The sequence below is a fragment of the Brassica napus genome, chromosome A3 (genome assembly GCF_020379485.1).
Source record: "Brassica napus cultivar Da-Ae chromosome A3, Da-Ae, whole genome shotgun sequence".
NCBI classification, from domain to species: Eukaryota; Viridiplantae; Streptophyta; class Magnoliopsida; order Brassicales; family Brassicaceae; genus Brassica; species Brassica napus.
Genome location: NC_063436.1, coordinates 25,882,226 through 25,909,272, shown reverse-complemented (window position 1 = coordinate 25,909,272; position 27,047 = coordinate 25,882,226). Strand labels below are relative to the sequence as shown.

Below are 27,047 nucleotides of genomic sequence, written 5' to 3'. Positions count from 1 at the left end.
GGACGAGAATTTCGGGTATGGGGAACCAGAGGCGACAACGCACTATGAACACCTCATAACAAGTAAAGTAACCCTCCGGGGGGTTGTTAGCACATTCCCCGCGGCAGGGAACCCAGAACTCCACAACATCCGGGATGTGGTAGAACGACCGCATCGTCGCGAGAAACTCGTCAGTAGTCCTGCTTGCGTCCTCTTCCTCGACTCCACGATGGACCAGGACCGGGAATGGCTTCTCCTTGGGAGGGATCAACGAGCCATAATGAGCAACCCACCATGCCTCGTTCTCGGCAGGATGCACCGAGTGAGGACCGAACTCCATCTTCGGAACGACGAGCTCTTCGTAAGGACTCGCGGACGAAGACCCTTTTTTCGCAATCTTTTTCTTGCTCGACATCTTTACACTTCTCTTAAGAGAATAGAGGAAAAGGGTGGAGAGAAAGATAGAAAGTTTTTTGAAAGATCTTAGAGAAAAACAAGAAAGTGAAAAAATTATGGAACAAGTTACCTCTCTTCTTATAAGACATGAGGATTTACTATTCAAGCTCGGACTTTCGCATATTAATTCCATCCATCACGCCTAACTTGCCAAACATGCCTAACCGCACGCTAGGATCCCCCATGCATGATCCTAACGGGCTGGGGGGCTAACTGTTGGGGTCAAAAACGGTTACGACGGAATTACCACCCAAAAATCCTCAGAGATCGTATTTCCGAAAGAGTTAGTAAAAGAAGGGATGTAATTTTCGTAAAAATAACCTATACGAGGTTATTTTTACGAAGAAGTGTTCTTTGGGATTCAAACCGAACGATCGTCCCGCTCGGTCGCTACGAAGCGACCGAGCTCGGGCCAAAGCTCGGTCGCTACGTAGCGACCGAGTGATCGTCCCGCTCGGTCGCTACGTAGCGACCGAGCTCAGCCAAGCTCGGTCGTTACGTAGCGACCGAGCGATCGTCCCGCTCGGTCGCTACGTAGCGACCGAGCTCGAGCCAAAGCTCGGTCGCTACGTAGCGACCGAGCGATCGTCCCGCTCGGTCGCTACGAGCTCAGCCAAGCTCGGTCGCTACGTAGCGACCGAGCGATCGTCCCGCTCGGTCGCTACGTAGCGACCGAGCTCGAGCCAAAGCTCGGTCGCTACGTAGCGACCGAGCGATCCCGCTCGGTCGCTACGTAGCGACCGAGCTCAAGCCGAAGCTCGGTCGCTACGTAGCGACCGAACACTCGTTTCGCTCGGTCGCTACATAGCGACCGGGCTCGAGCCAAAGTTCGGTCGCTGTGTAGCGATTGAACCTTTCCGAACATCGATACGACACCAGTCTTTGCATTCTCGTCAAACCTTCGAATGCTATCTCCCGAAGACCGTAGCAAGCTCAGTCCATGTTTCCCGCTATTCTAATTCATCGATCAAACTTCGCGGATTAGAAACCGCGGAAAACTCGTAGTAAACGTGTCGAGTCGGAAGACGGCCCAAAGGGACCTAAAACACGACTCGAGGCCCATCCTACGATTTTTCTTAACCAAAAGCCCGTGAACCACAGCATGGTTCGCGCTTGGCCCACGAGGAAGGATAAATGTCAAGTTTCCGCGGATAAATACGGAAGTTTTGAAGATAATTGTGAAGATCGGGAAAAATGGAATATCTCCATTTTTATGCTATGACGGCTTAAGGGCAGAAGAGTAAAAGCGTAAACCGACCTTGGAGCTAGTATATAAGGAGTCCTAGGCGATGAGCAGAGGGGAGAACTCTTTCAGAGCAAACTTAGCACTTAGAGCGATTTAGGCAACTTTCCGTTTTTGTTATTTCGAGCTGCGACTCAATTAGGTTTAGCCGTCTTAGGGTTGCTAGAACTAGGAATCTCGCCGACAGCTCTCGAGCCCAGGCTTATACCTTGTTGTAACGCTCATACGCAGATTCGGAATAAGATCTACTTTGCTCTCTTTTCGATTTCTTATTTTTATCGTTGTTATTCTCGTGTTCTGATTGCTTGACGTGTGGTAATTAACAGATATCCGGGTCCTCTGGGAAACTAGGGTTTTCTTAGTTTCCTTATTTAAACGGAAATCGACAGTGCGAATTTCGGTTCCCACACCAATACATCAGCTCGATGACAAAAATGCGTTCCTTCATGGTCTTCTCGATGAAACCATATATATGCATCAACCACCGGGATATCAAAACAAGGAACTTCCAGACTATGTGTGCAAGCTCAACAAAGCCATTTATGGCTTGAAACAGGTTTCTCGTGCCAGGAACTCTCGCTTTGCTACTTTTGTCACTAACATGGGTTTCAAATGCAGTCACAGTGATGCCTCCCTTTTCATATTCAACAAAGGATCACGCCGAGCTTCTCTTCTTCTCTGCGTAGATGACATTATCCTGACTGCGTCTGATGACAAATTCCTCAACCAGATTATTGCGAAGTTACAAACAGAGTTTCCAGTGTCCGATTCTGGTAAACTACACTTCTTTCTTGGTGTTAAAGCTGGGTTCATCAATGGCGGCATCTTCCTCAGTCAAAAAGCCTATGCTACATACATTATTAATCACGCTGGTATGAAGGACTTCAAACCTCTGGCTACTCCCGTGGACTTAAACTTAAAGCTCATGGCTGATGTAGGTGAACGAGTTCCGGATCCTACTCAATATTGCAGACTTGCGGGCGCTCTTCAATATTTAGCAGTCACTCGTCCAGATATATCATATGCAGTTCATCAGATATGTCTCTATATGCATGATCCGAGACTTCCTCATCTTCATGCTCTCAAGCGCATTATACGATATCTCCAAGGAACGTCAGGCTTTGGCTTACAACTCCTCAAAGGGCGCATCGATGAACTCGTAGCTTACTCAGACGTGGACTGGGCTGGCTTTCCTGATACTCGTCGCTCTACCTCTGGATGCTGCGTGTTCTTAGGCTCTAACCTCATCTCTTGGTCTTCAAAAAGACAGCCTACCACTTCTCGCTCAAGTGCAGAGTCAGAGTATAAAGGTATAGCCAATGCAGTAGCTGAGCTCACTTGGATACACAATCTCTTGCTCGAGCTGGGTTAACCTCTCTCCAAAGCTTCTATTGTCTACTGTAACAATATAAGTTCAGTCTACATGACCCAAAATCCTGTCTGTCATCAACGCACGAAGCATGTTGAGATTTATCTTCATTTTGTACGAGAAAAAATAGCTTTTGGTCACGTAAGAGTTCTATTTGTTCCCTCCTGCCATGATTCGACTGCGGAAGGGTGATAGAAGGGATATCTGTTAATAGATAAACCACAATCTTTTGTAGTTACAATACTCTTGTAACAACTCTAGCTATATAAGCTATGTCAATACAACAACTCTCCTCAAGGAGATTAATCAATTTTCACTAATGAGCTATTTGTAGGGTTACATTCATGTACAACTAATACTACAAAACCAAAAGAAAATCACTCATGAGAATGTAATTAAAGAAGCACATGTTTGTTTGTCTTGTCTGAGATCAGGAAGACGTACACAGGCACTGCGTATTTGTGTGTACTAGGTTAACCAGTTTGATATGAATGCAACTTAAAAGGTGTATGGATCAAACCGCGATTTAGAAAGTGAAAATAAATCCGACAAAAAAGAAGCCGCGTAAGTTTTAAGTATATCGTTAAAACTTGCAAACCAGACTAATATAATCAACAATCAGTGCCGATCCGGACTCACGTGGTGCCTAAAGCGCACATAAAAATTATTGCCCTTAGGTTATATTTTTTTATTTAATAAAAATATCATTAAAATATATTTAAAAAAATATATTTAGAAAACATTATATTATTTGTGAAAAAACTTTTTTAAGCAGTTTTTGTGTTTGGGTAAAAATTATTCATTAGTTTTAAAAATGTCAGTATCTCAACGGCTTTTGAAGTTTTATTTGACAATTTTTAAGTTAATAAAATTTCTATAACATGATTTTTTTTCCTATGATTAAAATAAAGGGGAATTGCATCATACATCAATCAAACAAATTATAATTCACCCACTACCGAAAAGCCCTGTTTTTTTAATATACACGGTACACATTATAGATTATCGCCATATTACCCTTTTCAACCAACCGATGAAACCTACTAACAAAAATAATTAAAAATATATAAAAAACTTTTAGCCACATCTTCTAATCTATCGCCACCACCGCTACGTCTCTACTCCACCATCTCTTTCCAGTGTCTCTCTTTCATCTTCAGATTATCAACAAAATCATACATTTTCTTCTGTCACATAATTCTTCTCTTTCAATACTTCACCAAAAGAACAATCAATTGTACTAAAGAAAAGACAACGATGAAGTCATAGACCGTGAGCACACACAACAACTCTTTCATTTCTTTTCTTTTTTAAAAAAAATCTATTGATTATCACAATCATGCTTTTGTTTTCATACTCTATTTTCGTTTCTGTTTTGTTTTAAAGATCCAGTGGTGAAGAACAGACAACGATGAAAGCGTAGACGGTGAGCACACACAACAACTCTTTCATTTTTTTCTCCTTTTTTTTCTTAAATCAATTGATTCTCACAATCATAATTTTGTTTACATACTCTGTTTTCGTTTCTGTTTTTTTTTTTTTACATATCCAGTGATGAAGAACAACGACGGCGAGTCGGTAAAAGCATCATCGTGTTGGAAAAAAGAGAGGAGATGAAGACAATCTCTATATAGTGGTGAAGAATAATGATGGTGAACGAAATGAATGTGTATCAGCCTGTCTAAAAAAAGAATTGAAGAAGATGAACTCGCCGTCTATACTATATTTGGTGAAATTAATAGTATAGTATATATTCTTAAGTATAGGTATCTATGTACGGTTACCATACTATTTGAGACATATTTCTATACTACTCCTTAAAAATGTAATAATATGTCATGTTTTAAAATTTGATAGGTCTCTTCTTTGTCATTTTGTGTGATTGATTGTAATATAAAATTCATTTTTCGAATGTTGGACAAATTTGGTTATTTGGAACATTCGTTTACTATACTACTTAGACTATATGAAATATAAGATATGCAACATGCTAAACCAAGTAAATATGCTTTCAAGTGTTTAATATTGGAAAACAATTTATAGATTGTATTTGGGTTTATAGGTTCCTGCCTAGGGTTTAGATTTACTAAGTAAAGGTTTAGGTATAGTAAACCATATTATATAGATTCTATTTGGGTTAATACTTCATTGATTAGGGTTTAGCTTAATCTATTTATTTAGGTTTAGGGTTTAGGGTATATTTGGATTAGAGTTTAGTGACTAAAATTTAGGGTTTAGTAATTAGAAGGTGAGAGGGTATGGTTGAGGTGAGCATTAACTTCTTTCATGCAATCATAGACATTTTATAATTTCACCAATATCTACTATGTTATTTATTTTGTTCCATTCTATTTGAGTTTTGTGTTTATATTTGGGTTTAAAGTTTATATTTGAGTTAGGATTTAGTGATTAGAGTTTAGGGTTTAGTATTTGAAAATTTATGTTTGGGTTTTCTGTTTATATTTGGGTTTAGGGTTTATACACTTTTTTTTTTAATTTATGTTTCTATCCACTCATTCTACTGCATATAGTAAATAAATATGTTGTATATAAATTTGTGACATGAGTTTTTTTACGTGATGTGTTTGTAAATAATAGTGATTCATTATTGACCAGCAATAAAAATTTCTTGGATGGATTAAATTGGTACGTGGCTGCATGTGTTTCTATCAAATAAAGTAGTCTTAATTTAATCTTCATCCTATGTTATTTTGACCAAGTCATATCTAACAATATAATATTACTGGATGATTACAGGAAGAAGGGGCAAAACCGGATAATAATTGGCATAAATGATAACTATTACTTTTATTTTTACAACAAATGATAACTATTACATTACGTCAAAATCAATGTCACTCACTTAATTTTGATGCCAAAGTTGGTTATTCAGCAAATGCACCCTAAAATAAATTTAACAATAATTTTAATTTGTGAAATTTTGTTGAAATTTTACAGAATTCCAGAGAGCATAACTAACTTCTAATAATTATATTCTTTTCAGATTTCAATAAACTCCTGAAATATATTATAAAACGTACTTATGAAATAAATAAAGTGAATAGAGAAAAAATAAGAAGGCTTAAGTAAAAATGGGAAACACATCAACTTCAGGAACAGTCAATAAAAAAGGACATAGTTACTTCTAAATTAAAAATGGTTAAGAAATATTAAAACCTAAAACATAGAGTTTCGTTAAAGTATAGTGAACTAATAATTAGTTTTTTTTTTACTATTTATAATTTACATCATATTTAATACAGTATAATAAAAGAAGCTAAAATGGTTGAAAAGGGAAGAAACAAAGATTCGTTTTACATTATTCATTATTATTACTATTAAAGAGAAAATAAGAAAAAGTAAAATTTGTATAATTATCAAAAAATAAAATTAAACATTAATTTTAAAATTTGTAGATATTTTATAAAATAAATTCATAATATATTAAAATTTTCTTAATTTTTTAAAAATTTGTAAAAAGAATTGAAAATCCTTTTAATAATAAAATTGTGTAATTATCAAAAAAAAATAAACATTAGTTTTAAAATATGTAGATATTTTATAAAATAAACTCATGACATTATGATTAAAATATTATAATCTTTTTAAAAAATGTAAAAATATAGAAAATCCTTTTAGTAATAAAATTGTATAATTATAAAAATATAAATAAATAATTCAAAATTTATAAAATATTATATTATTTAATATCAGATCGAAATAGATTGGGAAAATTTGGAAAAATGCTTTCATTAGAGATTTTATTTTGAAATTTTTACCACTTAATATATTTTTGGAAAACTACACTTATTCCTAAATGCAATTACCAAACTATCCAATTGCAATGTTTATAAGTATCTTAATATCTATTTTTTTTTAATAAAAACATGAATCACTTTAGAATCGTATGCTTTTGAAAAAAACATATTTTTATAATAAAATCAACAACAATCAGATTTAACTACGATCAATAGCAAATTTCCAGTATTTTTTTGTTCTTATGATTTAAAGATAAACAACAACCCATCAGTCAATAACACAAACGTCTGTAACAATGGCTTTGATTGGTGACATGAGTTACCATTGATTAAGTTTGAGTTAGGTTTACAAATCAAAAATGTTACCAATCATGCATTAAATTTAGTTTTTTTTATTTTAGGTTTGATTTACGATGTATTGTACTTGAGTTACAATTTTGACTTAGACCCTTTATAAATTTGCTAACTCAAAACATAAACCTACATCAACTAAAATTCCATGTTTTAGAAGTTGAATTACTAATTTGATTGATTTTTTTTTGTTTTAAGAAAAATGAAAATCGTGAACACCTTTTACAAAATAATATATATTGAACAAATAAGATGCAAACGTATTGGGAATATTGGTGGTGGGTGTGGGGGAGAGTGGGGGTAATATTTATTTGTTTTATTTTAAGATTTTATAAATTATTAATTTTAATGAATATATCTTTCATGATTGTTTATATTATTCTAATAATTTTTTCAAATCTTCTATATAATACTTAGAAAATAATATATACTGAAAATTCTTTTTCAAACTTTTTATACTTATTTTAAATAAATTTTCTTTTTCTTTTTATTTGTTTTTAAAAGAGCTTAATAAAAAAAATTATTTATCAATTTATATATTCAATTTTTTATTTAGAACTCATACTGCAACTTATACATCAAAAATGTTACCAGTCATAAGTTTTAATAAATGATAACTTTTATTTTTACTGCAAAACTTACCACATAAACTTACAGTTTTTACCACATACTTTTTACTGCAAGTTACATCGAACGACAAATCATACTGCAATTCAACTCTAATAACTAAATGATCACTTCCTCTGATTGAAATTTTTTGTTTTGATGTACGATTAGACACACACTAAACAAACCTAGACAGGAAATATAGGAAGCAAATGGTGCGTTATGTATCTTTTCTCTTTTACTACAATTTATTCTTACAATAACTTTCTTCTTTGATTATCACGCAACGATTCTAGGGAAGCGATGAAATCTAATGAACTTTGTGAATCTGGAACACGGAATAACTCTTGCAGTTGCAGATAATTTCTTTAAAAATTGTGTATGATTGATTCAATCCATCCATCCTTGTATGTGTGAAAATACCGGCAATCAACAACACGAACTGTTTTCATCTATAAATGTTTACTATAATAATAAGAATAGCAATAATATTTACAAGTTTAGTTTAGTTATATATTTATAAATTAATTAGTTATAAAAATTTAATTACTAAATAAACCAGGATAAAAGTGTCTTATCACATGAAACAAAGTTTAATTTTCAAAAAGGTAAAATAGAAGTGTATTTCTCAAATTTCAAATCATAAATAGTGTATTTTTCAAATTACCCCAAATAGATTTACTTTATTGATTATGTTTTATTTAAGCGCTAAGTAAATTAGGTAGTGTATAGGTGTCACGCGGCGGATGCAAGATGTTTGTAAGATCCCGTGGAGAATTCAGCCATTCGTACATGACTCACGTTCTTTCTCGCTGCCAGAACGACAAATCTGTTTTAAATTTATATGATGTAGTCTTATATATGTTCATGTAAATCTCGGATTGTTCATGTATTATGCTTTTGAGAAATATACGACATTAACCGGGGCTTCTAGCTCTAGTGGTAAAGGGCTTACAGTTGTGAGTACCGCCACCTGGGTTCGAATCCCGGCCACTGGGAAATTAACATTTCGGCATCGCCAGGGACAGAGGACCGACACGTGGCAACACGTGACTAGTCTGGATCACTTATGTGGAGCCAGGATACCTCTGTATAATTCAAAAAAAAAAGAAATATACGACATTACCTATGTATTTTGAAATAGTTAAGAGAATAATATACAATGTACCATAACGAAATTTTCAAACCAAAATCCATATTATTTAGAAGTGAATAGAAATTTCAATTTCTTCACTTCATTTAAAAAAGTAGAAATACATCAAAATGTCGAAATACCAAAAGAAACGATCACACGATTGGTGATAAGTACACCAACTTTATTTGTTACAAAATAGGAGAGTGCTCATGATTTATCTCAACTCAACAGAACAGCCATTTATTAGCATATATTTAAAAAAAAAAGACTTAGGCCAAGATACGGATTTGACCCATTTATTTGATGAGCGAATTAAGCTCCATCTGTAGTGGAACTGGCCGTTGCCAATGAAAAATTCGTATGGCGGTCACAGAAGTCCGTCAATTTATCAAAGGCTATGTCCAAAGTAAGAGTATCCATGTCGATAGAATGCCTCACCCAACCACTCAGATCACCAAAAGCAATCCCTAAAAGCAATCGAACACAACATATATGTTACTATGTTACAAACTGTTAAAATTGATAGATTTCCAACAACTTATTTTGACCTATGTGGGGTTCGAAACACGTCACTATCTGCAAAATCTCATCAATGGTTGATTTCAGTAGGTATCACGGATAGAACCAGATCAATCATACAAATTTAAGATCTGATCAATTCCGGTTCAAGTTGAGTGATATAATATGAGCTATAATAAGTTTCATATACTTTCGCTCTCAACCTTTAGAAGGGGATTCCTAATAAACTAAGATATATGCTTTAGATGTGGATTCTTAATAAAATTAGATCGAGTTTATATTGTGTCTTCAATGCTAAGCCATTACGCGTTGATCGTAGGTAATTCATGGGACTGTTGATTAATACCTGGCAAAACGACAAGGTTTTCTTCACGAGCAAGCTTTTCACAGAAGTCTACATCATCTTTAATGTCTACAAACTTGTGTAAAATCAGTTTGGTCTGCAAGAAGAAATGATTCAAAAACTTACAAAATGGTTTCAAAATAAAGAATAATAAAAAGGTTTATAATTAAGTCTTAAGGAAACGTGATAAAAATATAATACCCATAGGAAGGTGCATGCTTCAGGTATAAAATCGCATTTAAGGGAAGGTATGTCATCAAGCCTAGAATAAGCCAACTCCGCTTTGTGTCTCAGAAAGCTTTGCCTAGTATCGAAGAAACTTTGAGGAGTCTCGTCCAAGATGGTAGGAATAGCCTCCTGCATGATAAAATCGAAAAATTCACCAAGTATAAACAAAATGAAATTGGGTAATAAGTTGAAAGAAGGTTCATAACATATTTTATTATATCTGGTTACAAGAAGTACTGTTCAAACTAGAAAGTCATGTACCTGGATAACAGTTGGTGGTTTAGAAGTTATCCCAAGAAATTCTTTAGCAGCACTCACGACCTGTTCATATATAACAAGATTAGGACAAGAAAACTAATAAGAATAACATTTTGAACTCTTAATAGCAAACATAGTATATATAATATATATAATAATGTTACATATCATGTATATTCTTAAAGTGTGAGATCGAACAAAATGGACCAGACCTCGGTGCATTTAAAGACACCATCTAGGTCGTGCAGGGCGAGCCAGCCAGTTCGCCATCCGGGGAGACACCATCCCTTCGATATGGACCCAAGTGTCATCACGGGTACAATATGCGAGAAAGTCGCCATGGGAACAAAGGGATTATTCCCAAACACAGTCCATCGAAAAACTTCGTCAGAAACCACCATTATTTTGAGTTTCTTGGCCAAGTTAGCAAGCTACGATTCATTAATGTAGGCATAATCAAAAAGAGTAGACCATATGTGAATACTGTTAATTAGACAATATATATGTAAATCACCTTCTCCAGATGATCTCTGGAGTAGGTGTTCCCATTGGGATTGTGAGGATTGATTATAAATATTGCAAACGTGTGCTTATCCGCATGCTTTCCGACGCTTTCAAAGTCGATCTCAAAGTTCTTTTCGGGGTGGAACGTATATTTGCGGATCTCAAGTTTCTTGTAGATGGATCGAGCTACTTCCCATGGCCAGCCAGGGCTCGGAATCAGGACGTTGGCTTTTGGTTTAGCCAAGATGTCAACCGCAAGCTCGATGGCTTGTTTGCACCCAACGGTCATAAACACATCTTCTGGTGCCAGTTTCTTTGGAAGATCACGGTTTAGGTACTCTGCTACGGCCCTGATGATGGCATAAATTGGGACAGTTTATTTTCAAACAAAAAAAAAGGCTAAAAATGATAAACGATACTTCTATTGCTCTATCTACGTATATTAGAATATATTACTGTTTGGCCGCTGGAAGGCCTATACTAGGAGCATAAGCGTTTCCTCTGCCATTCTTCACGGCTTGAACAACCGCATTTTCAGCCACATCGTGAGCCAAAGCGGGTTCACCTAGAGGAGGATAAATGGTCTTCTCAAAATCGCACTGAGCCAAGATTTTAGAGGAGTAAAAGCCTAGGTGGGCAGTTGAGGCTTCCCTGGCCGCATAGCTGCCGCTGAAGTTCCAGTCACCGCAACACTTGTTTTCCATATTTTTTTGCGTCTAGTGTCTTTACTCTGGATTAGATTTTGTTTGTTGTGAATTACTCTCATCGCTACGAGAGAGTTTATATAGTAAAAGTTTCCACATATTTCACATTTTTCTATAAACTTGTAATTAACAAGTTGACAAAAAACTTGTCATTAACAAACTGACCAAAAAAAACTTTTTATTAACAAGTTGACATAAAGCACTTGATATTGACAACTAGTAATGATGTCTCTGCACGTCTGAAAGTGGGTTTCCTCAGATAAAAGTGATTACAAATTTTATTATCGTATGTATATTATTTAGAAGCATTGCAACATTTTTTTTTAGCCATGTGTTATCACTAGAATGATTCTTAGAATATTTAGAGAAATAAGTTGGTTCATCTAAATATATAATAAGTTTTTTACTAAACCACAATAAATGCATTATTAATGTGCTTCATTATTTCTTTAAATAAGATTATGGAATTGCCTAATGTGACTAAAGTATATATGATAATTAATAATTTGATAAAAATAAGTGTGTATTATAATTATATTTGTTTAATTTTAAGCTATTAAAATAAATTAAACAATCATAGTAACCATATAATAAAAATTAAAAAAATTATTTATATATTATATTTTGAATTTTTAAAAAACGAGTATAAATTACTAAAACTGTTAAAATTTTCACATTCAGATTTTGTGATATATGATTCAAAACTTTTGTTATGACATGATACAAATAATTAAAAAATAATATAAGTTGAAAGTCTCATTTAATAAGTATCAAAAATAAAAGATATATAAATATATGTATCATTTTAAATTAAACTATATGCCATATAAAAATACATAAATATCTTAATTTTGAAATTTATTTTGAACATTTTTTTGATAAAAAATTTGAAAAAATATTGACAATTTAATTTTTTAAAATATTATAAATTACTTAAACCATTAATCCCACAGTGAAAATTTTGTTATCACTAATTTAGACTTTTTGATATAACAGATACAAATGATAAAAAAATATGAGCAAAAAACATCATCTAATAAATATTAATATTAAAATATATCATATATATGTTACTATCATTTAAATATAATTATATATCATATCAAATAGAAAAAATATTTTTTCGATTTATAAAATTTATTTATATGTTCGCACTAATTTAATTATATAAATAGTAGATAATGAATTTTTAATTATTCAATATATATTTATTATTTCATCCCGCGCCGAGTCTCCTAGTAATAAATTATTTGAAGAAAAAATATTAACTTACAAGAGATACGAAATTCCGTCTTCTAGAAAAGCCAGGAGCGTATAAAGGTTTATCTGTTTCTGTTGATTAACTGATAAACTTATTTATACACAATCGTCATATTTACTCTTATCAGATTTTTTAACATTCTTTTGTTCATTATAAACAATGTTTTAATATAATTTTACATTAAGTTCTTAAAAATATTTACAAACAACTTATATAATAGCAATATAAAAATATGTTCATATCCATTCGGTAGTTTTCTAAAATATATATCATGCATGCACATCGTGGTGGTGATCTAATGGTTTCTATTAGAGTAGGAGTTACCATGTTGGTCCAGGTCAGGGATCGACTCTTCTCTAGTGTGAAAGTATTAACTCCACATGTGACCAGCGGATATAGACCCATGCTTACAACTAATTTGAATATCCGGGAGAAGATCTATCAGTGGGTTACACCTCTCATCCGGAAGTTTGGTCTGTGGCTTTAATAGATCCGGGTTTTAACCTTTTTTTTCAAAAAAAAAAAAAAAATTCATAGCAAAGTTTGGTGTCAACACGTGAACAACCAAAAGAGATTTGGTTTTTACTGCCATGAAAGTGGAACACTAAGAACTAACACGTCTAGCTAGTATACCGTAAATTTCCTATAACTTTTCTTCTTCATTTTCTTTGTTTTTAAAATGAGCACTTTTTATTTATTTGTTGCGTGTAAAACCATTCTAATCTTCTCAATGTCATTGTATTCTTATCGCTGATGTTCCAAGAGATACCAACGAATTTCCTTGTTAGCCAAATATATAATGTGTTTACATTTTTTAATTTATATATGATTTTTTTTTCACTAAATTATTTTTGTTCATTATTGTGTCGAAATTTAAAAACATTCACATATTAAAAACAGTCTAGAAAACAAAAAAAAATATATATTTGTTTATTATTGTGTCAAAATTTAAAAACACTCACATATTAAAAATGTTTTAGAAAACATCTTTATACAAATTTTTTATTAATATCTAACTGTAATTTTTTATATTTTAATTTTAAATTTTAATAAAAATTTTATTTTAAGATAACAACATAATATATAAGAATTATGTTATTTTAAAGTTTAACTTTATTAATAATTTTTTTAATTATATATAAAAATTCTTTAAGAACATAAACGATATTAGTCACTCTAACTTTTAACGTGAGAGTTTCGTTGCGAAAATTTATTTCGCAAATAATAATATAGATTTATTTACATTAATATATATTATGTACATAAAATTAATATATATATATATATATCTAAAATAAATATCTATTTGACTATATAAAATATGTGTATGTAAATATATTTTAAGATATACAAATATTTTCTTAAAAAATTAAAATATTTCTGAAATTTAAAATGAACTAACACATTAATTTAAAATATTTAGAAAATAAATTAAGAAATAGAAACATAAATATATGATAACTAATTTAGATAATAATATATAGTTATATCCATTATTAAAATAGAATTATTTTATAAAATAAACGTGTCTTGTTTCTTTAAAATTTATTGAAGATAAAATTATCTTTGTCAAAATGGATATTCACGATTATTTTATACTATGAATTGTACATGTCATCTCCAGGGATTGAGAATTTAACATGACAACAAAATTTCACAATGATTAATGGTTGCGAGGTTAAATGGCATATACCATATTCCCGTTTATTAACATACTGGTTTTGCAAAAAAAAAAATAATAAATTGGTTTTGCAAGCTTTAAAATAAAATACTGGGTCTTTTTTTTTCTTTTGCTACACAAAGCATATTGGTTTTGCTCTGGTAATATTTCTAATCGGCGTTTTCATTCCAACAAAACCTAAAACTACTTAATCCAGGTCTTTCAAAACAGTCTTTTAATAATGACAATGACGAACAGAGAGAAGAAGTCTTCTAATATCTATGAAATTCTCTCAACGTAAATGTTGCATAGTCCAACATGTTACTTTAGTATTTTATATTTGTTTTGTATTTAGTTGTAATTATATCCTCATGATTGTTGAATGACAGTTTTAGTATTTCTTTTTTTATTGGGCACTTTGGTCTTTCTTTTATTTCCTCATTTGTCAACCTTTTACCCTCTTACTAAACTGTCACTAAAATATTTAAAATTATGACTTTAAAATTTGCTAAAATAAAATCACTAATATAATGAAATAACAACAGATCGTGCGGTGTTGGATAATCAGCTTTTTTTTGTCAGCTGTTGAATAAGCGATTTAGGAGGGAAAATCCATTTCTTTTTAAAGTTGTATTCATCAATTAAAAACTAAATTATATTTTCTCTAAAAATTATTCTAAAATTTTCGAGGGAGAAACAATGAACAACTTTTTAATCCTTCCAATGTGAAATTAGCTACAAAGTCACGCTTTGGACCAGAATCATGTTTTTTTATTGGTGACCTCCAAGTTCTTTTTATAAGTTACACAAAAACTGATTTTGTTTTATGGGGATTCCTGTAAACATTTTTTTCCAATGTTCTACCTAGTTTGGATTTTTTAAAATCTGAAATCAAAACTTTTCGTATAGAATGAACATGATAAACCACTGGATAAAAGAAATTTTCACAATATCTATTTTGAATTTTGTATTTGAATTTGAAAGATTGAGGTTTTTTCTTTAATTAATATACTTTACTTTTAAATTAAAAATCTAAAATATAATCTCAAAAGATGACTGATACAACTATTAATGATTATTACGAGATTTAGTGGCATAAACCATATTCCCATTTTATTAACATTTTGGTTTTTCTTTGATAATATTTCTACTCGGTCTTTTGGTCTATCAATAATGACGATGGCGAAAAGAGAGAACAAGTCTACTAATGATTATATATGATTTCTCTCAACGTAAATTTTACTTCAGTATTTATATTTGTTTTCTATTCGGTCATAATATATATTCTCACGATTGAAGAATATGATAGCTTTAGTATTTCTTTTATTTCTTCATTTGGCAACAATCTACCAAATTGTTACTAAATTTATATAAATGTAATTCAATAAAATTATTTTCAAATTTGAGATCAAGATATAAAAAATATTATGTTTGTCATGTTATCTCTAGGAATTGAGCATTTAACATCAAATCAAAATCGTACAACTATTAACGATTAGGAGGTTAAATGGCATTTATTAACATTTTGGTTTTGCTTGATAACAAAACAAAATGTTGGTCTTTTGATAATGACGATGACGAAGATAGAGAAAAAGTATGATTTCTCTCAGTATAACGTCGCATATGTCCAATATTTTTTTCTTTACTAAATTTTTGCATTAGTTTAGATGGTCGGCATACAACTAGGAACAGGAAACAGAACAACAATACACTATGTCCAACATGCTACTTTAGTTTTTTTATCTTGTTTTGTATTCGGTCATAATTTATTCCCACGACTGATAAATGATAGCTTCAGTCTTTCTTTTATTTCTTCATTTGTCAACCATTTACTAAACTATTACGAAATTGCTCAAAGAGTTACTTTATCATTTGCTAAAAAATATATAATCAAATGACAGCATTTGAATATAACCGTTGTATTAATTAATTTAGGAGAAAATAATCCATTTCTTTTAACAGTTGTATTAATTAATACAAACTAAATAATATTTTCTAAAAAATATCCTACAAATTTAGGAGGAAGAAATAATGAACAACATTTGAATCCTTCCAATGTGAAATTAGCTAAAAGTTCAAGATCTACACCAGAATGATGTCCTTCACTGGTGACTTCCAAGTGTTTTCTAGGAATTTGCAAAAAGAAAACTGATTTGTTTTTCAAAATTAGTCTAAAGAACAACATTCAGTACCTAAACAGATTTTTCAAAGCTGAGTTTTTTTTTCTGAAAAAAATTATTTTGCCCTTTCGAATCTTGGAATCACAAAGACAATCCCCTAAGGACTCTCGGAACCTCAACCGGCAACACTCCTTTCGTGGTGTTCTTCAGAACTCTTTAAAACTGACTTTTTCTGATATGCTATATGCAAATTGAATAAAGCTATAATATAAAGAATTATAGTCCAATACCTAAACTATCTTATTTCCATATACAAAAAAAAACTAAACTGAGGGCATGATCATATTTGGGTGTTCGTGCACATGATCTAATGAGCTATTTGTAGGGTTACATTCATGTACAACTAATACTACAAAACCAAAAGAAAATCACTCATGAGAATGTAGTTAAAGAAGCACAGGTTTGTTTGTCTTGTCTGAGATCAAGAAGACGTACATAGGCACTGCGTATTTGTGTGTACTAAGTTGACCAGTTTGATATGAATGCAACGTAAAAGGCATATGGATCAAACCGCTATTGTATATAGAAAGTGAAAATAAATACAACAAAAAAGAAGCCGCGTAAGTTTTAAGTATATCGTTAAAACTTGCAAACCAGACTAATAATCGACAACTAATCGAAATTAAAAACCCCTTTAGAGAAATATTTCTTTACTAGTCCGAAAATATTCTTTTTTGTCATCAGAAACATATATTCTAATAATCGAATATCAACCAAAATCGTATCAAACAGAACTAAGGGGGTGTATTCAACTGATAATTTTAGGTAATTTGTATTAAAATGATAAATCTACTGTTATTCAAACATGAATTTTAAAAACTCATTTAAAATTCACTGTTATTGAACTTAACATTTCGTGAAGTACTATAAAATCCATTGTTATTGAAAAGATTTTAAGTTGTGGAGTTTTAAAGTTTTCAGGTGATTTTAGGGTGTTTGGGTGGAGTTTTTTAATTAAAATAATTAAAACCCAAATTTCATGATTTTAGGTGATGTTCTAGAGTAGTTTAACAAAAATCACCTTTAAAAAAAAATCTCTGCAACTTATTGAAATCATTTAAAATTCTATTAAAAATCAAATCACCTTAAATGCTATATTGAATACACCCCCTAAAAGTATTTGGTTTTCTTTTGGTTTCTATGTTTCATAGACTGAAAAAAATGAATGGAACTAAAAACAAAGTTTGAACCAAAACCCTGACGAACATCAATTTATTATTATTATTATCGATAATAAGGAAATTGATGAAATCAATTAAATCTTTTTTTTAACACTGAAAATTTCAATAGCAAAGCCTAGACAGACAACGTATAGGAGAACAAATAGAGAAAGAAAGAATAAAACACCAGATACCAGTAGATACCAAAGACAGAAACAGAGGAAAGATTCCACATAGATGTGTACTCGTGGTAAGTAAAATCTCCTAGCAACAGCACATATAGCTTAATCACACAGCTTGTGCTTCGGAGAGGATGGTATGCGAGAGCCAACTAGGGCCTCCAGTAGCAACATACGATTGAGTGCGGACGTCAGTTATAACACTCACAGCGATAGCAGTAGCCACTCTGTTTCTCGAACCTTGGACATGTATGAGTGACCAAGAATCTAGTCTGGAGAAGAGAAGCAAAATGCGTTCTATTAGTGACTTCAACTCTGGGTACTGGTGAGGCTCAAGTAGCGCTTCTCTCAGCTCAATAGATGAGGCTTCCAGAATAACATTTTTAAGCCTCATGTTGACCATGCTTTCGACTGCCCATAGCAGAGAATTAAGATCCGCCTCCCTCCTAGAAGTAGATTCAGAGAAAGCACGTCTACTGTGGTTTATAGGCGTACCTTGACGATCCCTTAATAGCCATCCTGTTCCACTCAGACCCCAGTGATGGTCCCAAGCTGAGCCAATATTGCATTTTAAAAGTCCCATAGGAGGCCTAACCCAATGATCAGAGAGAGGCAGGGGTTGTGCAATATCATGGCTAGGAACACATGTGTCGTTGTTCACTTGGAACCATATATTAGCCTCTTCCACTGACTTAGTAACACATGAAAAATCCGAGGACCTACTGTTCTCAAACACCAGTGCATTCCTTGACTTCCATAAGTTCCAGAGGATCCAAGGAAATGTTTTAAAGTTCCCCAGCTCAGCGTTTCTTTTCTTTGTGCAGGCCACCAAATAGTGCAGGTTGAGAAACGTAGAGTTAGGAGAGAAACCACCTCTTGGCGGTGGTATTTGAGCAATCTTACAAGCCTCAACAGCAGCAGGACAGGTAAAGAGAAGATGACAAACCGTTTCAGGTCCTTGGCCACAAGTTTTGCAAGTCGTGTCCGTACCTAAGTTCCTCGATCTGAGCCTTTCCTTTACTGCAATGGCACCCGATAGAACTCTCAAGAGGAAATGACGAATTTTTGGCAGAGTCTTGAGCTTCCATAGGTTCTTCCAAAGCTGTTGTTCCACTGGGGGGAGAGACCTATGTGCAGGGTTGTTCTGCTCGTGGACCACCGATAATAGCTTATAGGCACTTTGCGTTGTATATGCTAAGTGGTTTGTGAGACCCCAAACATCATCATCAGGTCTTGAGATCACTGGTTTGATCATGAGTATGCTCTCAACATCTTCTGGTGTAAAGGTCTCTCTCACTTTGTCCTTATCCCAAAGACCTGTATTAGGAATAAAGAGATCACAGACCTTCAATGTGAGATCAACAAGGCTGTCTTGCCTATACATAGGAGGACGTGCACTGGTATCCATGATCTAGTTCGTTGACCAAACATTTGAGTCCTTTCCACTCCTATTCTCCTTGTCAATCCCAAATTCATAGCTTCCCTTCCATGAAGGATGCTTCTCCACGCATAAGAAGGACGGGTACCAATGCAAGCCTCTTGGAAAGATCCATTCCTAAAGTAGCGGCTTTTTAATACTCGAGATACCAGAGAGGTCGGGTTTGAATGTATTCTCCAGGCTTGTTTACCAAGCAATGCTTGGTTAAAACGTTCTATATCATGAAACCCCATACCACCATTCTCTTTGCTTTGACAGAGCTTCTCCCAGTCAACCCAAGGTAGTTTACGTCGAGAGCTTCCATCACTCCACCAGAAATCTCGTAATGCTGAAGTTAGCTTAGCACATAGGTCTTTAGGGAGCTTAAACACCGACATCGCATAAATGGGGAGTGCCAGACCAACAGACTTGATAAGAATTTCCTTACCCCCTGGCGAAAGTGATTTCGCAAACCACCCCTGGATTCTGTTATGCAACCTTTCTCTGATAAAGTTCAAGATGTTCCTCTTTGAGCCCTTGAAAACCTCAGGAAGACCAAGATAAGTGCCCTCACCTCCTTCTTTATCAATAGCGAGTATGCGTTTGATGTCTGCTTTGATACCCTCCTCAACTCTTTCACCAAATATTATAGAAGATTTTGATGGATTAATCTGTTGACCAGATCACCATATAGGTTCAGACAACGGAGGATCTCAACACTCTCCGTCATGTTCGCTTGGCACAGAAGCAAACTGTCATCAGCAAACAGCAAGTGATGAACCGAAGGTCCACCGGCAGCAAGCTGAATACCATGTAGACGTCCTTTACTTTCCGCATTATTCTTTTTTTTTTTTTAAGAATTTTAAATTTATTCATCTCAAAAAAACTTTTGACGTTCAACACACTCACGAGTGCCTCAGCGCATATGATGAACAAGAAAGGAGAAATTGGGTCACCTTGACGTATTCCACGTTCAGGCCTAATGAAACCATGTTCCCGGCCGTTAAGAAGGATTGTATATGACATCGTGCTCACACATGCCATGACCCAGCAGACCCATTTCCTTGCAAAACCCATCTTCTCCATTAAGGTCTCCAAGAAACTCCACTCAACATGGTCATAAGCATTTGATATATCAGTTTTGATAGCCATAAACTTTTCATTAACCGAGTTGTTAGTTCGTAAACCATGAACCATCTCATGAGCGACAATGATGTTATCCGAGATAAGTCTACCTTCAACGAAAGCTTCCTGCATATCAGATACCATAATTGGCATAACTGGTTTCAAACGCTCATCAGACAATAGTTTAGAGATGATCTTGCACTGGACCGAACACAAGCTTATCAGTCTTAAGGCCTTCATAGTGTCTGGCTTGGATACTTTAGGTAATAGACAGAGTTGAGTATGGTTCCACCCATGAGGAAGAGAAGAGTTACGGAAGAAACTCTGGATTTCCTCAACAATGTGATTACCAACAATGTGCCAATACTGTTGACAGAATACTCCAGTGAGCCCGTTTTCACCAGAAGCACTTCACCGAGAAGGCTGCTCTTTTTATCTCTTCTGCGGTAAACTCATATAGCATCTTCAAGCGTGTAGTATCTTTTCCAAGAATATCCCTAGTTTTATTATTATTAACTATAATATAATTTAATTTAATTGATCATTAAATTTTGTCATAAAAATATAGCTAGTAAATCACACAATGACATAAGTATCTTACGTTATTTTAAAGTTCTCATACGAGAACATTATCTAGATAACTTTAATGCGAGTGCTCTTTTTTAAACATGTTGATTGCATTGATTAATGAGAAGCTTCTTACTTTTGAGTAGAGATGTCAAAGGAACCTGTGGCCCGCGGGATAGGCCCGTTTAGACCTGTGGCGGGGCGGGCTTGGGCCCGTGATTTCACGTCCCGCAAAGAAGCGGGCCTCGCGGGAGAGGCTTGTCGCGGAACCGGACCCAAAGCGGGCAAGCCCACAGTGACCCGCGGGTTTCTTCATGTCCCGCAACCCTAATCTCTATTCTGGTCATTTGCTCTTCACCTGAAAAAAAAATGCGAGAGAGATAGAGTGAAAGGCGATGTGGTTGCGACTTCCACCGTGGAAAGAAACAGAGCTCCACCGATGACGACGGCGGTTCGCTCTCCCGACACTGCTTCTGCTCACTACTTTGTCTTCGAACTGCAGTCTGCAGCAGAGGAGCTAAAACGACAAGGGTCCGACAAAGTAGATTCTTATTCTCCGATGTGTCTTCCGTTCTTCCCTATGAGCTTCCAAACTCCACAGATAGGACATGCATGTACAGAGTTATGTATTTCAGACAAAAAATTGAAGTTCTTTTGGACTTATAATCTCTGCTTTAACTCTTGTTTTTTTTTTCAGGTTGTTAGATAAGAAGACTAACAAGATCCAAAAGGTAGTGATCTAGCATAGCGATCTAGTCTTGTTGATGATACTGATGTTTTGTGTTCTGTGTTGAGGTGATGAAGTGATGGTGAGAAAGTAGGCGACTTGGTCATCTTCTTCTCCTCTTAGACAGCTTCAGGACATCAGGTTAGTCACTCTCTTACCCAGAACTATTAATCAGTGATAGGAGAACTCGCTATCTCATTTGTTCAGTATCTGATATGTTTGTTCAGTATCGTTTGTTTCATCACGTGTACTTATTTTTTTTTTTGTGTTCTATGAACTGAATGAACTGTCTTTTCTTTTTGTTTGTGTCCTGTGATGAGAACAATGAAGGATTGCACGAGTACATACACCACCTGGTCGAGTAGTTTCCAGCTTCAGCCGATATAGGAGCTTTAAGGACCTCAGGTTAGTAAGCTCTTAAACGTATGAAACTTAGATTCACTAATCACTAGGTTATCGGATCACTATCTAGTTTAGCTTGCATTGTGTACGTGGATCATACTGTTAACACGTCTTTTTTTGTTTGTTTTCTGTCTTGAGGGATTGGATTTATCACAAGGAGAACAAGAGTCCGTTGAGAAGCTGCTCCAGTAGTTACCAGCTTCGTCCAATGTAGGTGCTTTAATGACCTCAGGTTAGTAAGTTGTCAATAGAACACAGTCGAGATTAGATGGCTTTGCGTAGGTTATCGGATCACTGACTTGTTTAGGTTGCTTTCGTATATGATAGAACATTAACTTGTTTAGATGGCTTTGCGTAGGTTATCGGATCACTTGCTGTTTACGTTGCTTTGCTTGTTTACGTTGCTTTGCTTGATTACTTGTGTTTGTGTACTTGTATAATAAAATTTGGAATTTTGAAAATCAACAATTATAACAAATTTTAAAAAATATATTAAGAAATTTTTTAAAAAATAGACAAAATTTAGGAAACCCTAAAAAGTTAATTTCATTCCACGGCGTGAAAAAAAAACACAAAACTTGAGAGTTGAGAGCGAGAGAGACCATGGGATCAAGGAGCCAGTCCGAAGATCAGTCGACGTTTGATCCGAATTACACCCCGCCAAATACTGTGGACTTTGCCACTCAGGCAGTCTTAGCTACTCTTGCTGCAGCAGCTGAGGCTGGTGATCAGATCGCTTCTCAGGAAGCTGGTGTAACTCGTGCTGATGGGAAGCAGCAAGGAAGCAGAAAAAGGCTTATCAGTCTTGTTGATGATACTGATGATTCTGATGTTGAAATCAGTCAACCAACCCAAAAAACCAAGCCTCGCAGACAGACCAGTTTCGGAACAGCCACGGGGAAACCCATGTTGCAATCAACTATCGATGGTGGCGTTGGCTCGTCTGCACAGGCGTGTAGTAAGGGGAAGTCTGTTCCTATGAAGTCTGTGATTCGTGGAGGGAGAAGAAAGTCGCCTACTAAGTCCAAAAAGAAGAAGGTTTCGCCTACTCAGTCGCAAAAGAAGAAGGAGAAGGTCGCAGAGGACATACCCGAGCTTGGTGATGAATTGGATGAAGAAGAGTTTGATGAGGATGAAATCGGTGAAGAGGAAAGGGAAGAGAGGCAAAAATCAGATGTCTGGAAAGATTTCAAGGTGGTCGAAAAACCGAATGGAAAGTTGAAAGCTGCATGCAATCATTGCAAACGTGAGTATGCATGGCAATCTCATTCGCATGGAACCAGTGGGTTGAGAAGACATCGGGAGAGATGTAAAATGTATCCAAGGAATCGAGGAAGGCAGCAACAACTCAATATCGAAGGGAAAGTGGTATCTCGCAAGTATGATCATACTGTGTTTAGGCAGATGGTAGCTAAGACAATAGTCCAGCATGATCTACCTTACTCGTACGTGGAGTATGAAAGAGTGAGAGACACGTGGAAGTATTTGAATGCTGATGTCCAAACCATTTGTCGAAACACAGCGAGAGCAGATGTGTATAGACTCTATGAAAGCGAGAGAGACACACTCAAGAGGGAATTAGCAACTCTCCCTGGACGAGTCTCCTTCACGTCTGACTTGTGGACATCCGTGAAACGGGAAGGATACATGTGTGTGACAGCACATTACATTGATCGGAATTGGAAGTTGAACAGCAAGATCCTGACGTTTTGTACTCTACCACCACCACATACCGGTATGAGTATTGCGGTTCAACTCCTCACGTCACTGAAAGAGTGGGGAATTGATAAGAAGGTGTTCTCAGTCACATTAGATAATGCTACAAGTAATGACTCCATGCAGGACATTGTGAAGTCGCAGCTGAATTTGAATGATGATTTGTTGTGTGGAGGAGAGTTTTTTCATGTAAGATGTGCAGCTCACATACTTAATCTCATAGTGCAAGATGGGTTGAAGGTTATTGGAGACTCTTTGCAGAAAGTAAGAGAGAGTGTTAAGTATGTATTAGGATCGGAAAGCCGTGAACAATTGTTCCAAAAATGTGTGGATCTGCGGGTGTAGTAGAAAGTGGGTGGCTGATACTGGACGTGTCGACGAGATGGAACTCAACTTACTATATGCTTGAAAGAGCCCTCAAGTACCGTAAAGCATTTGTTAAGTTGGAGACATTTGATAAGAAGGGTTATAAAACAGCGCCCACAGATGAGGAATGGACTAGAGCCGCTAATATCTGCGATTTTTTGGGTCCTTTTGCTGTGATCACAAGCTTGATGTCTGGTTCGAATTACCCGACTGCAAACCTGTATTTCTATCAGGTTTGGTTGATCCATGATTGGCTTCGGAGAAATGAGGAAAGCGCAGATGAGATTGTCAGATACATGGTGCGACCGATGAAGGAGAAGTTTGACAAATATTGGGATGAAGTTAGTGGTGTTTTTGCAATGGCAGCAGTCTTTGATCCACTGTTTAAGCTTTCAATTGTTGAATGTTGTTTAGGGAAGCTTGACATAAGTACACGTGATGCAAAGGTGAAGAACTTGCGTGACAAGCTCAGTATTCTGTTTGAGACATACGACAAAAACTCCAAGAATAACTCACCTTCCACTGAGCCACGTGACACTGTTCCGCAAAAAGCTTGTGCGGCAGGATCAATAGGACTGTTTGGGAACTACAATGTGAGTGTTTTCAATTTTTTTCCTTCTGTTTATTTTTTTTTCACACAAGCATTTTTTTCACGAGTAGAAGTGTGTGTATATTTCACAAGCATTTTTTTTTCTGTTCAATTTTTTCCTTCTGTCGTCAGCCTCCAATTTTTTTTTTTCCTCTCTGATATTTTTTTTTTAAACTTTCTTAGGATTTCTTTGCATTTCGCAAAGTCAGTGGAATTGTTAGTGGAAAGACACCTCTAGAAGCTTATCTTGAAGAACCACCTTTGGACATTACTAATTTCCAGAGCTTGGACATCCTCGATTAGTGGAAAGATAATGCGCATCGGTATGGTGACTTGGCTGCAATGGCATGTGATCTGCTAAGTATTCCAATCACAACAGTGGCTTCGGAGTCCTCCTTCAGTATTGGATCGCGAGTTCTAAACAAATATAGGAGTCGTCTACTCCCAGAAAATGTGCAAGCTCTGATATGCACTAGGAATTGGATCAAAGGATATGAATCTTACGCACATGGTAAATAACTCACATTATAATTTTAGTAAGAGTAACATTACTGACTTGTACACTGATATTTGTAGATGAAGAAATCGATGGTGATGGAGAAGAAGAGAAATTACCAACATTTGAGTCCATTGTTGATGGGGAAGATGAAGATGAGTAGATGAGCAAGTTTGAAATGTTATCTTGATTTGGTGTTTTGCTTCAATTACAATTTCTGATTTCTTGTTTAAGTTGCATGATTTTTGGTTTTGAATACTATGATTTGGACCATTTGGTGTTTCTCTAAATTTTACTTTAGTTGAGACTTAATTTTTTATACTCACGATCAAACAACAAACTATAGTTCTTCAAAGTTATCTGAAGAAACAGATTGAATGGCTAGTAATTAACATATATACGAGTTGCTGAAATAGCCAGTGGCTCTAACGATGCTCTCGTAGATTGAAAAAAAAATACATAACAAGACTAATATATGTAAAATTTTGTTAAGCTCCAATAGTAGATGGGTCATGTGTTCATATATCATTCATTATGTATGTAGTGGTCACTGGAGCAGCCTGCATCGTCGAGAAACGTCATGCTGCACTCTTTTCGCGTCCAGCCCGCGGGACGGCTTGTAAGGGCCTGTTCAATCAGGCGGTACGGGACTGGGCCGGCTTTCTCTATACCGCAGCCCGCGCGGGACGGGACCGCTTCGACCCGCGAGATGCTCAGCCCGCGGCGGGACGGGACGGGACGGGACGGGACGACCTGTTTGACATTCCTAGAGTTTTGAGGTTTTTTCCTATTACTTTGTTACGAAAATTTACTTCATAATTTTTACACCAAATTACTTTTTAAGCAACTTTTTACACCAAGTTACATTAAAGTATAAATATGACTATTAGATATACATATTTGATTAGTCGTTTGGTTTATATCAATCCGGATGGCCTGGATAGGTTTAGTATATATAGGCTTTGTACACACAACAGTTTATTTTTATCACACCACAGTTGTGATTGACAGAAACCGGATGGCCTGGATAGGTTTATTATTTTTTTGACCAATTGCATTATTGATATTTCCATATTCTCTCTATTCTCCACACGAGCGAGAGAATGAGAGCTGAGTTTCTGTTCACCTCTTCTCTTCTAATAATAACATCCACTGAAACACCATTATAGTTTGTGTCATATACGGCTACAAAGTCTCTATACTCGCCTCATGATCCTCTGATCACCATTATAGTTGAGTTTTGCTCTAACTTTACTCTATTGTGAAGCCAAAAATCAAACCATGTGAAGAAAAAAATTGCATTACCCCATTTATGAAATCAATTCATTTTTCTTCTTTTATAAAGTGAAAAAAATAGAATATAATTGAAAAAAAAAAATTACTCTTATTTTGGAACACTACTTGATTTCATTCATTCTATTTACTTGGAGACAACGAAAACAAGGAACTATTCACCATCTTTGATAGAAAAACATAAAACACAATAGCAAAGGAAACTTTTGAAGATAAGTCTTCAAGAGAAAATGGCAGTGGATTCGATACAAAACTTGAATGCGTCTAAGAAGCATTTTCAACTGGACGATGAAATCCAACCTTCACCAACAAGAAGAACCGAAGTACTTTCGATTACATCTTTTTTGCCCCATACACACTGCTACACATGATGAAAAAACGATGAAGAAGTTGAGAACTATATATGCTCGGAAACGAGTCCAAAACATCTACTCCTTTCATGGAAATAAGATTTGG

At 34.9% G+C, this 27,047-nt stretch overlaps 2 protein-coding genes across 2 annotated transcripts; one reads left to right on the top strand and one right to left on the bottom strand.

Moving 5' to 3' along the window:
- The first annotated feature begins 2,150 nt into the window (after positions 1-2,150).
- LOC106441967 (uncharacterized mitochondrial protein AtMg00810-like) lies at positions 2,151-3,050 on the top strand. The gene has a single exon (XM_013883711.1). The coding sequence runs from the start codon at positions 2,151-2,153 to the stop codon at positions 3,048-3,050; it is 900 nt and encodes a 299-aa protein (XP_013739165.1).
- Positions 3,051-6,761: 3,711 nt separating this feature from the next.
- LOC106443733 (cystine lyase CORI3-like) lies at positions 6,762-11,883 on the bottom strand. Its single transcript, XM_013885286.3, has 7 exons — positions 11,206-11,883; positions 10,760-11,099; positions 10,458-10,676; positions 10,249-10,308; positions 9,961-10,116; positions 9,763-9,856; positions 6,762-9,364 (listed from the first exon to the last, which is right to left on the bottom strand). Exons 1-7 carry the CDS (start codon positions 11,451-11,453, stop codon positions 9,210-9,212), a joined length of 1,272 nt encoding a protein of 423 aa, XP_013740740.2. The 5' UTR covers positions 11,454-11,883; the 3' UTR covers positions 6,762-9,209.
- Between the last annotated feature and the right edge of the window lie 15,164 nt (positions 11,884-27,047).